Genomic DNA, 12,357 nt, shown 5'->3' on the forward strand with positions numbered 1-12,357 from the left:
GTTCTGAACTGCCCGCAGCCGCAGGGAGCCCAGAGCTCTTTAAATCTCAGCCGCGGCCAGGATTTATAGGGTTCTGGGCAGGCGGGCGGGGAGCTCAGAGTTCTTTAAATCCCAGCCACCAGGGACGGCTTTAGGCCAATTTAACCAATTCCCTTGAATCGGCCTCGCTCCTAAGAGGACCCCGCACCCAAGCCCCAGTACCAGCAAAAGCCAGTGCACTGTACCAGGGTGGCCCAGTTTCCCCAGGGGGCAATTTAAAAGGCCTGGGGCTCCCAGCAGGGGCTGGAACCCCAGGCCCTTTAAATTGCCACCAGAGCCCTGCTGCTGGAGCCCTGGGGTATGGCTGCGGGGCTCTGGGGGCTATTTAAAAAGTTCAGGACTCCCATTGCTTCTACCTCCCCGGCCCTTTAAATAGCAACTGGAGCCCCGCCACTTCCCCAGGGTTCCTGCGGCTATTTACAGAGCTGAGGCAGTGGAAGTAGGGGCGCCCCGGGCCCTTGAAATAGCCCCCAAGCCCCAGGCTGCTGCTGCTACCCTAGTGGGAGAGGGGGGAGGAGGAGGAGGAGGAGGAGGAGGAGAAGGAGGCACTCACCATAGAGGATGGGCTGTACCCCCTGTACCTGCACCCCCTGCCCTGCCTGCAGCGAGCCCGTCCCCAGCCAGCCCCTGCTGCACCCCCTGCCCGCACCAGCCCCGCACCTCCTGCTCTGTTTGCACCAGTTCCTGCCTGCAGCATGCCCATATCCAGCCAGCCCCACACCCCCTGCCTTGCCTTCAGCCCTGCACCAACCCCTGTCTCCAGCCAGCCCTGCACCCCCTTCCCTGTCTCCAGCCAGCCCCTGCCACACTACCTGCCCTGCCCGCACCAGCCCTGCACCCCCTGCCCTGTCTCCAGCCAACCCCGTACCCCCTGCCTTGCCTTCAGCCCTGCACAAGCCCGTCTCCAGCCAACCCCTGCCGCACCCCGCTGCCTGAAGCCAGCCAGTCCCGCACTTCTTTGTCTCCAGCCCTGCCAACCCATGCCGCACCCTCCCTGTGGCCCTGCCTGAAGCCAGCCAGCCCACCCCACACCTCTTGTCTCCAGCCTGCCCCACACCCCTTGCCCAGCCTGCAGCCAGACCCTACCTCTCGCATCCTCCCCCTCCCCCACCTCCAGCCAGCCCCATGTTCACTGGTGCCCTGCAGTTCCGAGGGAAGTAACCCTGCACACCTGCTTCAATGAGATGGGCAGGGAGCATCTGGGACCAACACATGTGCACCCTAGCACACCCTAAGGGAGTGGCAGAGCTCATTTCTAGTTCAGACCCATCTTTTTAAAAAAGAACTTTTAGGTAGGGTTAACATACATCTGTACTTTCCCGGACATGTCAGGCTTTTTGGTTCTTAAATCGCCATCTGGGAGGAAAATACGGACGTATGGTAACCCTACTGGTACAAAAAATACATACTGTGGCAGAACTTTTTATAGGGAACCGGTTGTTAAGAACTGAAAGGCTTTTTTCCCCCCAATCATCCCTGCGGGGCCCCGCCAAAAATGTTCAAATTGGGCCCCGCACTTCCTAAAGCCGACCTGCCAGCCAAGGCCGGGATTCAAAGGGCTCTGGGCTGCTCGCAGAGATTCCCGGCCGCAGCTGAGGTTTAAAGGTCTCAGGGCTCCCCACCGCCACGGGCAGCCCAGAGCCCTTTGAATCCCGGCAGCAGCTGAGATTTAAAGGGCTCAGGGATCCCTGTGGCTGCAGGCAGCACAGAGCCCTTTGAATCCTGGCGGCAGCTCCAGGGGATAGAGTGAGGCTGGGATTTCAAGGGCTCAGGCTCCCCTCAGCAGCAGGAGATCTGGGACCTTTAAATCCCTGCCCCAGCCCTGAAAAGCTCCGGGTTCCCCCAGTCGTCAGAGCCCCAGGCCCTTTAATTTGACCCTGAGGGCTCCCAGCCACCTCTTTGGCTGGGATTCCCTGGTTGATTTAACATCAAGTAACACCTCCCCACCACCAACCTTCCTTTTTGACTCACAGCTGTTTTGGTGGGGCGGCGCTGGGGAAGGAGGGTTTGTTTCTGTAGGGCTGGGCGGGGTGTTTCCGCCAGGCTGGGAGGTCCTGAATGGGGGGTGTTTCCGCAGGGCCGGGGGGTTTCGGTCCTCAGCTGTTTTCTTTGGAGTATTGTGGCCCTCGCTGTTTTACTCAAAGTACTGTACAGGAACTTTTCAGAGGGATTAAGGCAAAATGATACATTTATTAATAATACAGGTATCAATTAATACTCTATGATGTGCACATGAGATATATATCACAGTCATGCATTCACACGCACACACAGACATAAACAAACTCCGTCTTGCTGTTGTTACCAACTAGTTGCTCCCCTTAACTGCACTGGCCAGGTGAGTTAGATGGGGGAGGGGTGGAGCCGGGCTTCTCCTGATCCAAATCGATGGATCTAATACAAAGTTGTATGAAAATAGAGAGGCACAATGCCAAGTCATATGATTTACAAAATAACATCATGCCGGATGCAATGTCATAAAGATAAAGATACTTAATACAAAATAACACAATGCAACGTTATAAAGATTTATAGAGATAGTTAATGCAGAGATTTCTCTACATCACCACTTTACGAGTTCTGCAGGCCTGCTGACGGCATTCGCGGGGCTACTTGCTCGTGTGGATTCTCTGATGCTGAATAAGGTGAGAGCTGCGATTGAAGGTTTTCCCGCACTCACTGCATTCATAGGACCCCTCCTACGTGTGGATTCTCTGATGTCCAATAAGGTGAGAGCTGCGACTGAAAGTTTTCCCGCACTCATTGCATTCACAGGCCCTCTCCCCTGTGTGGATTCTCTGATGTTGAGAAAGGCCTGATCTGTAAGTGAAGTTTTTCCCACACTCAGCACATGTATTTTTTTTGCTTTTCCCTGAAGATTTCCTGCTGTATTCTGGTTTCCTTAAGGCCCTTCTGAGTTCCCTGACAGGAAATAAATTTATCCATTTTCTCCCCTTGCTGGTTTCCCTGCTCTTTTTCTGGTCTGTGTTGAACCTCACACGTCATTGCATCACCTGCTGTGATAGAGACAGAAACCTCAAACAGGGATGGAAAGGGGAAGGCCAAACCAAAACAAGTGCTGGAGAGAGGACAAATAAAAATCAGAAACTCCGCTCCCCCCAACAGGAGAGAGGAGGGGATCAATTCAGCCTTCACATCCCATCCAAATTCACAGGGAAGGGAGAAAGCTACTGCCCGGTGTCTGCTAGCATCTAGAGGAAGCCTTGAGCTATATTTACCCTGCGGATGCGACCCCTGCTATGGACAATAATGAACTGAGAGACTTCCCAAGAGCGTTGTAGGGCATCCTAGATGTTTCCTTCAGGCACTTACAGATTCTGAGTTGGTTTAATGTTTCCTCATCTGTGCGGGGAGATCTCAGGATCTCTCTTTCCTCTGAACCCTGGAGCTCTGGGACCCATGGCTCTTCCCCTTGTTCCAGCTGGGAGATCATATCACCTTGGAAAACCAGAAAATCCGCTCAGATGAAAGAAAACAAAGGAGTTCAGTTGATTTCATACAACTTGATCATCAAAAACATTCTGTTAATTTATCTTCAGTGCTTAGTGTGACCTAGTGTGCCTGGGGCAGTCCTCACTGAAAATGCCAAGGTCAGAGAAGGCTGAAAAAGGGAGAGCAGATGCTCCCCATACTGGTGGTTAACACTGAAGTTAAACTCACTGACCAGTCACAAACTGTGCTTCTGATCCCACACACTGGTTAACGAGACTCTGAAAAAAGAAATCACACGGCCCCCTTTATTGCATGACAGTTCTCTGACTCCTAATCAGCAGCTAGGTCCCGTACAGTGAGAGGTTATTTAAAAACTCTGCTCACTGTGATACAGCATGGCCAGAGGGCAGCAGGAGAGTGATCCTAATTGGATCCAGGAAGTGGGTGGGTAGAAGGTTAGCCACATTACCCAGGTTTGGATCTCATCCAAAATACCATGCTGCCAGCCAATCCTTTAGCAGTTCAACTAAATGTTTAAAAGAAAGAACAAATGAAAGAATGAAGTTAAATTCCATTCTTCCAGACAATTCTTTAGCATCTAAACTAAAGGTTTAAAAGAAAGAAAGACAGAAAGAATTTAAATGGAAAAGCAGTCAGATACATTCCAAAATGGATATATCAGGTTCTTAGCAGTATTGGTGAGTTGCTGGCTTGAAAGTCTGTCTGGAACGCATCCACAGCTTGGATGGGTCATTAAGTCCTTTGTTCCAGGGTTCAGTTTGTAGAGAAGTTGCTCCAGAGGTAGGAAGGGGGATTGAAGACAAGATGGAGATGATGCAGCTGCGCTTTATATTCCTTTTGCCATGTGGCTTGTACTTTCTGTGTCCCAAACACAAGCTTCACAGCACATGGCATGGAAAAGCTTTGGAGGTTTCATTACACAGGCAAACCCCGGCATGTCTTGCTGACTCAATAGGTGTATCCCCTTGGTCCATAGGTTCATTGTACAGCTGATGACCCTCAATGGGCCATCAAACATGCTAGGCAATGTTGATGCCAATATGTCTGGGGGTGTCACCCAGAAAAACTGCACAAGTCTGGAAATACAGATATACCTTACATATCTGTAACTCACAATACAAAGGTGATAGAAACATAGAAACAAAATTATCATACTTGGCAAATCATAACATTTCACTGACACTTTACATGGCATACCTAGCATGATTCATTGCAATTTTATCAGATTCTATTATTTTATTATTAATACCAAAGTGTCTCACAATTTCATGCAGTCTCACACTTGCTAAACTAGTGAATTCCCAGGACCAGTTCCCCAGGTCCTTGAAGATGCCAAACATTGTGCTTAGGAGGGATTGAAATACCCACATATCTGCTGGGAACACACACACAGACACTGTGTCAATCTGTACCCCTGTGTTCACTCTTCTAGAAAATTATGATCAATTTTGTACCCAGTATAGCTTGTGAGGTATCATTAGAAAACGCATAACCTACTGAATATTATCCTCCTTTTAAAATGTGTAGTAACACTGTATGTAAAATTGTGAGATTTTACAGTATGATATTACTGAAAAAGTTACAGTTCTGGGCAACACCCACAGACCAGTTCCTCAGAGACAGCAAGGCAAACAGCTGGTCAAACAGCCATTCTCCTGCAGGGGGAAGCTGTGAAGACATTAAGGGCTGGTCTACACTACGGGGGGAAATCGATCTTAGATACGCAAATTCAGCTACGTGAATAACGTAACTGAAGTCAAATATCTAAGATCGGAATACTCAGCCATCCTCACCGCGCAGGATCGATGTCCGCGGCTCTCCCTGTCAAATCAGCAACTCCTTTGGGGTTACTGTTGTTCCGGAATCGATATAAGCACGCCCGGGGATCGATATATGGTATCTAGATGAGACGCCATATATCGATCCCCGAGCAATCGATATTAACCCGCCGATAAGTTGGGTAGTCTAGATGTAGCCTTATATTCCATCACAGGGACCTATTGAGGCTGTTGTGGAAAACGACCACAGGATTAATATTTGAATCAGCTCAGCCTGAGGCTCTTTTCTTGGTTACAAGCACGCAGGGGGCGACAGCTATTGGAATACTGTTCCCGAGCTAAAAATCACACAAGCCTTTTACAGCTTAAAACCACAAACAATGACACATACGTTGCACGTTAATTTCCTTATTTGGAATATATTGCAAAATATGATGCAGGTCAAAAGCAAGCTGAACAATCAGTTTTCCATATTTGGCCTTTCCTGTTATTTTTATTACACCTGGTGATATGGGAGCAAGACTCTCCATGTCTCAAGAAATGTCACTACCAACCTAGGCCATTTTCACATGCTGGGGTGCAATCCAGATCAGCGAGGAGTTGTGTCATCTGTAATCCTGGGTGAGATTCAGTGTTCTGCTGCTGGAGCTCCCCTGTCTGGATACTCCCAGCCAGCGTTCAAGGATGCACTGAGTGTCTGTATGATAAGTAACCCTGGACTGGCAGCTCTGACTCCAGCCGCCTGCTTGTTACACCCCAGGCACATTCTGGTTTGGGTAGAGAAGGCTCAGGGTTTGAGAAAAGTCTGGGGGTAGGAAGCTTCTGTTCATTATGCTGGACCTAACCCCAGTTTTACTTGAGTAAAAAGGAGATATTTGACATTGTGTGATGCTGCTCCTGTGCTCTGTTCCCAAAGTGTTCTGCAGCAGAGGAGGGTCTCTGGTAGTATGTATGTTACTGGCCTATTGGGGTGATGCTGAAACAGGACAGGGTACAGATGGCATTGTGGGGGTGGCATGAACCTTCACTCTTCATTTCCCCTTCCAAGAACAGAAGGGACAGGAATCCTTACCCAGCAAGACCATGGTCTCATAGTTCCCCTGCGTGACATCTCTGTAGAGGGCTCTCTGAGTGGGGTCCAGCAGAGTTCCCTATTCCCTGGAGAAATACACAGCCACCTCCTCGAAGGTCACCGGCCCCTGATAGAGCAGGAGTCCAATACTCAGTACCTGCTGACCCACTCACAACCCCACTATTCACGGAACAGCAGCACAAGGGAAATGGAAGCTCCGGGAGGCACATGTTAACAGAGTCCCACCCCACACTGCTTACAACAGCCAGGAAGCATCAGAGGGTAGAAAGACAGAACCTTTGTGCCTCCCATCTGACAGACAGAAGCAGGGTCTTCACATTTATCACATAGCTACTAGCCACTTAATATAGGAGATGGGGCTGTCTCTGGACCCTGATAGTGGCTCCCTGCTAGGAATCCAAGCACTCTCCAAATAAAATATATGGAAGAAAGGGGAAGTCAGTCATAAAGAATAGAAGTTAGAAGGTCAGAATTGTAGTGCCCATTAACAAAGGTTTAGAGAAAATAGAGCCTATCAAACTAACGGGATATCCTTATTGGATGAGATCAAAAGTTTGGTTGCAGCTAATAGTATTGATGTAATATACCCAAAACTTCCGTGAGGGACATGACTTGATTAGCACAATATTTTTACTAAAAAAAACTAGAATGATACAAAATAAGCACGGCATACTTTAAATAGATTAAAAACTCTGATAGTAAATGGGGAACCATGATCGAGTGGATTTCTTTCCAACAGGTTCCTGCAGGGATTGGTTCTTGGCCCTGTGCTATTTAAGATTCTTATCCATGACTTAGAAGAGAGTACAAAATCATCACTGATAAAGTTTACAGTTGCCACAAAGATTGGAGTTGGTGGTAATTAATGAAATGTCAGTAGATTCAGGCTCCATCACTGAGAGTCTGGGAAGTTGTCCCAGCCCTGGCTAGAGGGTTATTTCCTGTTCCACAAAGAGGGGAAGTTCCATTCCCAACTCCTGTGCCTTGAAATTAATACCTACCTGACACTACACCCCCATATTCATCATAATGGTTTGATTATAATATGATTAGGACATAATTATGATCTATTTTGTAGAAGATGCATCATGTGTGGTGTCACTGGAAAAGTTCTGATTTGCTGAATATGATTATCCTATTTGTGTGCACATATCATGTTCTTATCTGAAGTTATGGATATTGACTCTGGATCTGTATTTCAAATGTGCTTACTCTGGGTAACACCCACAATGAGCCTTTCAGGTACAACAATGAAGAAGCCAGACAGTGCTGATGGCTCAACAAAGACAATGGACTGTGGAAGAGCTTAGCCTTCCTGTGAATGTTTCAGCCAGCCTATGAGTCATGGCTACTATGACTCAGCAGGGCCTGTGACCAGACCACATGACACTAAACTCCATTTTAGTACCTGTATTTTTCCACAAACTGGACTAGGAACTGAGTTTGGAACAAAAGGTTCCCACCATATGGAAAAGTTACATAAGGTGGGGTGTGACACCATCTCTTGGCCTCATTCTCCACACAAGAGAACTTCTGGAAACACCTGAGAAACAAAAACGGATGTGGGGGAAGTGCTGTTCCCAGGATCAAGAGATTTCTAGCTTGTGTATGGAAACTTGGGGGACTGCTTGTACCATCAGTCAGGGTGAGAAATTGCTAATTCAAATTCTATCCATCTAGTATGTTAGGCTTAGTCTGAGTTTTGGTTATTTGCTAAATAATCTGCTTTGATCTGTTTGTTATCACTTATAATCACTTAATCTATCTTTCTGCAGTTAATAAACTTGTTTGATGCTTTATCTTAAGCAGCGTATTTTGAGTGAAGTGTCTGGGGAAAATCTCAGCTTGTTGTGCACATCTGTCCCATATCGAGGGGAAGGGGAACTACATTAATGAGCTTGCATTACAGAGATCCCTGTGCACTGTAAGATGGTATCATTCTGGATTTATACTACAGCAAGTGTGCAAGGTTGGGGAGTGGGAAATTGGCTCTTGTCTTCTATCTGTCCTTGAGTGGCTTAGGTAACGCACTCAGGTAGCTTAGTTGGCTGCATGGCGCCACCTGCTGTTGTGTTGGGTGATAACAGGCCCTGGAGAGGCTGGCGAAATCTCCAGCAAAGCAGTGTGAGAAGGGCCAGCCCAGCGTGAGGGTTAGAGGACACAGCAGTTCCCAGAAGCTCCACAAACTGCCTCCTGGGGGTGACAACCCATCACGCCCTACACTACACAAGTCTCAGCAGGTTTGTCACATGCTATCCCCTCCCTTTCTCCACCCGAGATATTTCCTGCTTTGCACCACCTCTAGCAATTCCCACCCTCTTATGCATTTACTGCTCCTCAAACTCCAAGCGGAGCCCGCCACCCTGATAATCTCTTACCTGAGCCAGCTCCATTGCAGCCATTTCCTTGTCCCTGGGAGGACGAGATAATCTGCAGCGAAACATGGATGTTATTTTCTGGCCTGCCGGGGTGAAAAGGGCAAGGTGTGAGAATTCAGACTAGGTTTTTGTGCATTCCCCAAGCCGATTCCCCCAGCTTTTCCCCTGCTAATGCACATTCTAGGTTCTAGCACACTGTGAAGCACAGAGTGACCTTATTCCAGTACAGGCCTAGCCCCCTCCCACCAGGGTGTAACCCTCTGACACATGGGGAAACCCTCCCAGTAACAGTCTCTCTCTTACACGAATCAAGTTTGCTGACAACACCAAGCTGGGAGGGGTTGTAAGTGCTTTGGAGGATTGGATTAAAATTCAAAATGATCTGGACAAACGGGAGAAATGATCTGAAGTAAATAGGATCAAATTCAGTAGAGACAAGTGCAAAGTACTCCACGTTGGAAGGAACAACCGGAGGCCAGAGAAGAGCAGAAACAAAGGAGTCACTTTGGGGGATTCTCCCTGTCATTGTCCCCAAGGCAGCTGTCTCAGCTTTACAAAGGTGTTTCATGTTCCAGCCTTTATACAGTCTCTCCTGGGAGTGCCCCTTTCATGGACTGGGCCTAGTTTTAGTTTTTGGTAGTTAACAATCTTGGTTTATTGTTCATCTAACCAGTATGTGTGGATTGAAGTGTGTTGGAAACTCTGTTTGGGATAACAAGCTGGTGTATGTCATTTTCCGCTGATGAAATGACAGACTTCATATGAGCTTGGGTCGTTCAGTAGCGTGCTGGACAGTGCAAGATGCACATTTCTGGGGGAAAGTTGGGCACTTGAGAATTTGCTGGTTTTCTCCTGAGGTGTAATTCATGAGTGGCTGTCTAGCAGCACTCAATACTGTGTAGCTGGGAGTGAGTTACATGCTGGAGACTGTATGTTAATTGGCCAAAAGGGGCTGTTCTCGAGGGAAAACAGTGGAAAAGGTACCCCATGCTGGAGGACTGAGGGGACAACTATTTAACAGTCCAGATTGTACTCTGGGTAACATCCCAGACACTCATTATGACAGAGCCTCTTACAACACAGAGAAAGTAAATCCATGTCCCAGAAATCGAAGACTCCAGAAAGAGGGTAAGTGTCCCTGGCACTGCTTCTTGCTGACAGAGAGCTTCAGAGACAGTGCGAGAATCCTGGGGAAGCTGGGAACAGGAAGCATGGGCTGGCGGGGTTCGGTGGAGAAAGGGAACAGGAAGGGCAGGGATATTACTGAATCCAGGATCTCAGCAGTACTAGATGACAGGATAGCACATAGTGCAGCCCATTGGAAAACACAATCCCAACTATACATACAAAATGATGGGGTCTAAATTAGTTGTTTCCACTCAAGAGATGGATCTTGGAGTCACTGTGGATAGTTCTCTGAAAACATCCACTCAATATGCAGCAGCAGTGAAAAAAAGTGAACAATGTAGGAAATAATTAAGAAAGTGATAGCTATGACAGAATATCTCATAGATCATATTTGTAAAAACAGCAAATAAATCCATGATACACCCACATCTTGAATACTGCATGCACATGTCACCCCATCTCAAAAATAGATATATTGGAATTGGAAAAGGTTCAGAAAAGGGCAACAAAAATGATTAGGGGTATGAGACAGTTATGCCAGACCTAACCCCCAGTTTCACTTGAGCAAACAGGAGATATTTGACACTGTGCAATACGGCTCCTGTGCTCTGTTCCCAAAATGTTCTGCAGCAGAGGAGGGTCTCTGGTATTATGTGTGTCACTGGTCTATTGGGGTGATGCTGAAACAGGACAGGGTATAGATGGCATTGTGGGGGTGGCGTGAACCTTCACTCTTCATTTCCCTTTCCAAGAACAGAAGGGACAGGAACCCTTACCCAGCGAGGTCACAGTCTCATAGTTCTCCTGCATGACATCCCAGTAGAGGGCTCTCTGAGTGGGGTCCAGCAGAGCCCACTCTTCCCTGGTGAAATATATAGCTATCTCCTTGAAGGTCACCAACCCCTGAAAGAGTAAGAGTCCAACACTAAGGACTTGCTGCCCGATTCACAGCCCCACTATTTGTGGCAGAGAAGAGTGAATCAAATGCAAGCTCTGGGTGGATCATAGTCAGGAGAGTCCCACCTCGACCTGGCTTAGAGTATCCAGCAAATGCCAGGGTGAGGGGATGAAGAGAGAGCCCCTTATCTCTCCCAGCATATCCATCACTCCCCTACTAGCCACTGACTGATACAGGAGATGGAGCCCCTAGCAGGGTCCAGGGAGAGCTCGCTGGTAGGATGCCCAACACCCTCCTCATTGTGAGGAGCGGGATATGAAGGGAGAGGCAGCTCCAATAAGCCTGACTCACGGGTGTCCCCTTTATATCTCACAGCAGCTGATGGTTAATGAGGTCAGGCTCCAGCACTAGGAGTCTGGTCAGTTTGACTAGCTCCATGTAGGTGGGTTATTTTCTCTCTTCACAAATTAGGGCATTTCCACCTCCAAACCTCCTGGGTCTGTTCCTAGAATCTAGGCCACTTAGTAAATAACTCCCAGCAGGTCTGCCACACCCTGGCCTCCTCCTTTCCCCACGCTGTGAATTTCCTGCCCCGCTCCAACCTCCAAACCAGACTCTGCAAACCTTCCCACCTCTGGTGTATTTGCTCTCCCTTTCCTCCAGCAGGAACGCACCAGCAACCCCCCGATAATCTCTACCTGGACTGACTCCACTGCAGCCATTTCTCTTCCCTGTCCCACGCCAGGCTGGGATGAGCTGGAGCAAAACATTCTGCAGCCTGTCTGGGGGAGAAGGGCAGTTGTGGGGATCAGTATATGACATAATAGATTAGCTGAAATAGTCTATTTTATTTGTATTTTTTTATTTTGAAATTGTTAATAGTAGCAACGACTTAGCTCAGATTGAAGCATCTTATCTAACGGTTGAGATGTAAGTGTCTCCTCTTTGTGTGCGAGGAGACAATTTAACACACTCTGACAAAGAGGAGATGCTTTTGTTTTGCAACAAAATATTTTTGCAAAGATCTTTCATCCCACTTGTTATGATTTTGAGAAACAAACTGGTTTAGTCTAAATGGGATTTTCGGACAGAAACGGTTGGAATGAAATTTTCCCACCAGCTCGATTCCTGGGCTCTGGGGTGTTTTCATGTGTTAGAACAAGAGTCAGAAGTGGTTGCTTCTCTTTCTGGCATTGCCATCGCCTTGTTGTGTAGGCCTTGGGTAGGTCACTTCCCTTCTCCCATCTGTCCAATCAGAACAGGAAGAGTTCTCGAACTATGGGCAGTTTAGAGCCCAAGTGACAGAAGCGGTATTAAAGCCCTCTGTGAAGGAGAAAGGGGAGTTTCACAGTGTTTAGCACCAAGGAATTCTAAAGTTTGCTAAAATGTCTAGTCTGTGGAAACAAGAAATGGTCGGGGCCAAACTTATTAACCACTGCCTTTTTAAAGCCCATTCAAAGATGTGAGTCCCTATCTTTTAGGTACCTGTGGTTCTTTGCCAGCAGCAGAGAAGAGGTTCCTCCCTCCGTTTTTGTGGCCTTAACAAACCAGGTGTTGTGCCCCAGTTCT

At 47.8% G+C, this 12,357-nt stretch overlaps 1 protein-coding gene across 1 annotated transcript; it reads right to left on the reverse strand.

Annotated features, from left to right (window-relative positions):
• Positions 1–4,194: 4,194 nt before the first annotated feature.
• LOC127054297 (zinc finger protein 558-like) lies at positions 4,195–11,559 on the reverse strand. Its single transcript, XM_050960386.1, has 4 exons — positions 11,487–11,559; positions 10,667–10,793; positions 8,763–8,845; positions 4,195–4,589 (listed from the first exon to the last, which is right to left on the reverse strand). The coding sequence occupies exons 1-4, from the start codon at positions 11,556–11,558 to the stop codon at positions 4,533–4,535; spliced, it is 339 nt and encodes a 112-aa protein (XP_050816343.1). The 5' UTR covers position 11,559; the 3' UTR covers positions 4,195–4,532.
• Between the last annotated feature and the right edge of the window lie 798 nt (positions 11,560–12,357).

The sequence above is a fragment of the Gopherus flavomarginatus genome, chromosome 6 (assembly GCF_025201925.1).
Source record: "Gopherus flavomarginatus isolate rGopFla2 chromosome 6, rGopFla2.mat.asm, whole genome shotgun sequence".
NCBI classification, from domain to species: Eukaryota; Metazoa; Chordata; order Testudines; family Testudinidae; genus Gopherus; species Gopherus flavomarginatus.

Excerpts from the sequence above, each read along its gene's own strand:
- LOC127054297 (XM_050960386.1), bottom strand. The coding sequence starts at position 11,558 with ATGTTTTGCTCCAGCTCATCCCAGCCTGGCGTGGGACAGGGAAGAGAA. Across the intron at positions 10,794-11,486 it reads CTGCAGTGGAGTCAGTCCAG|GGGTTGGTGACCTTCAAGGA; the intron begins GTAGAGATTATC and ends TTACTCTTTCAG. Across the intron at positions 8,846-10,666 it reads TGAGACTGTGACCTCGCTGG|GCCAGAAAATAACATCCATG; the intron begins GTAAGGGTTCCT and ends TCACCCCGGCAG.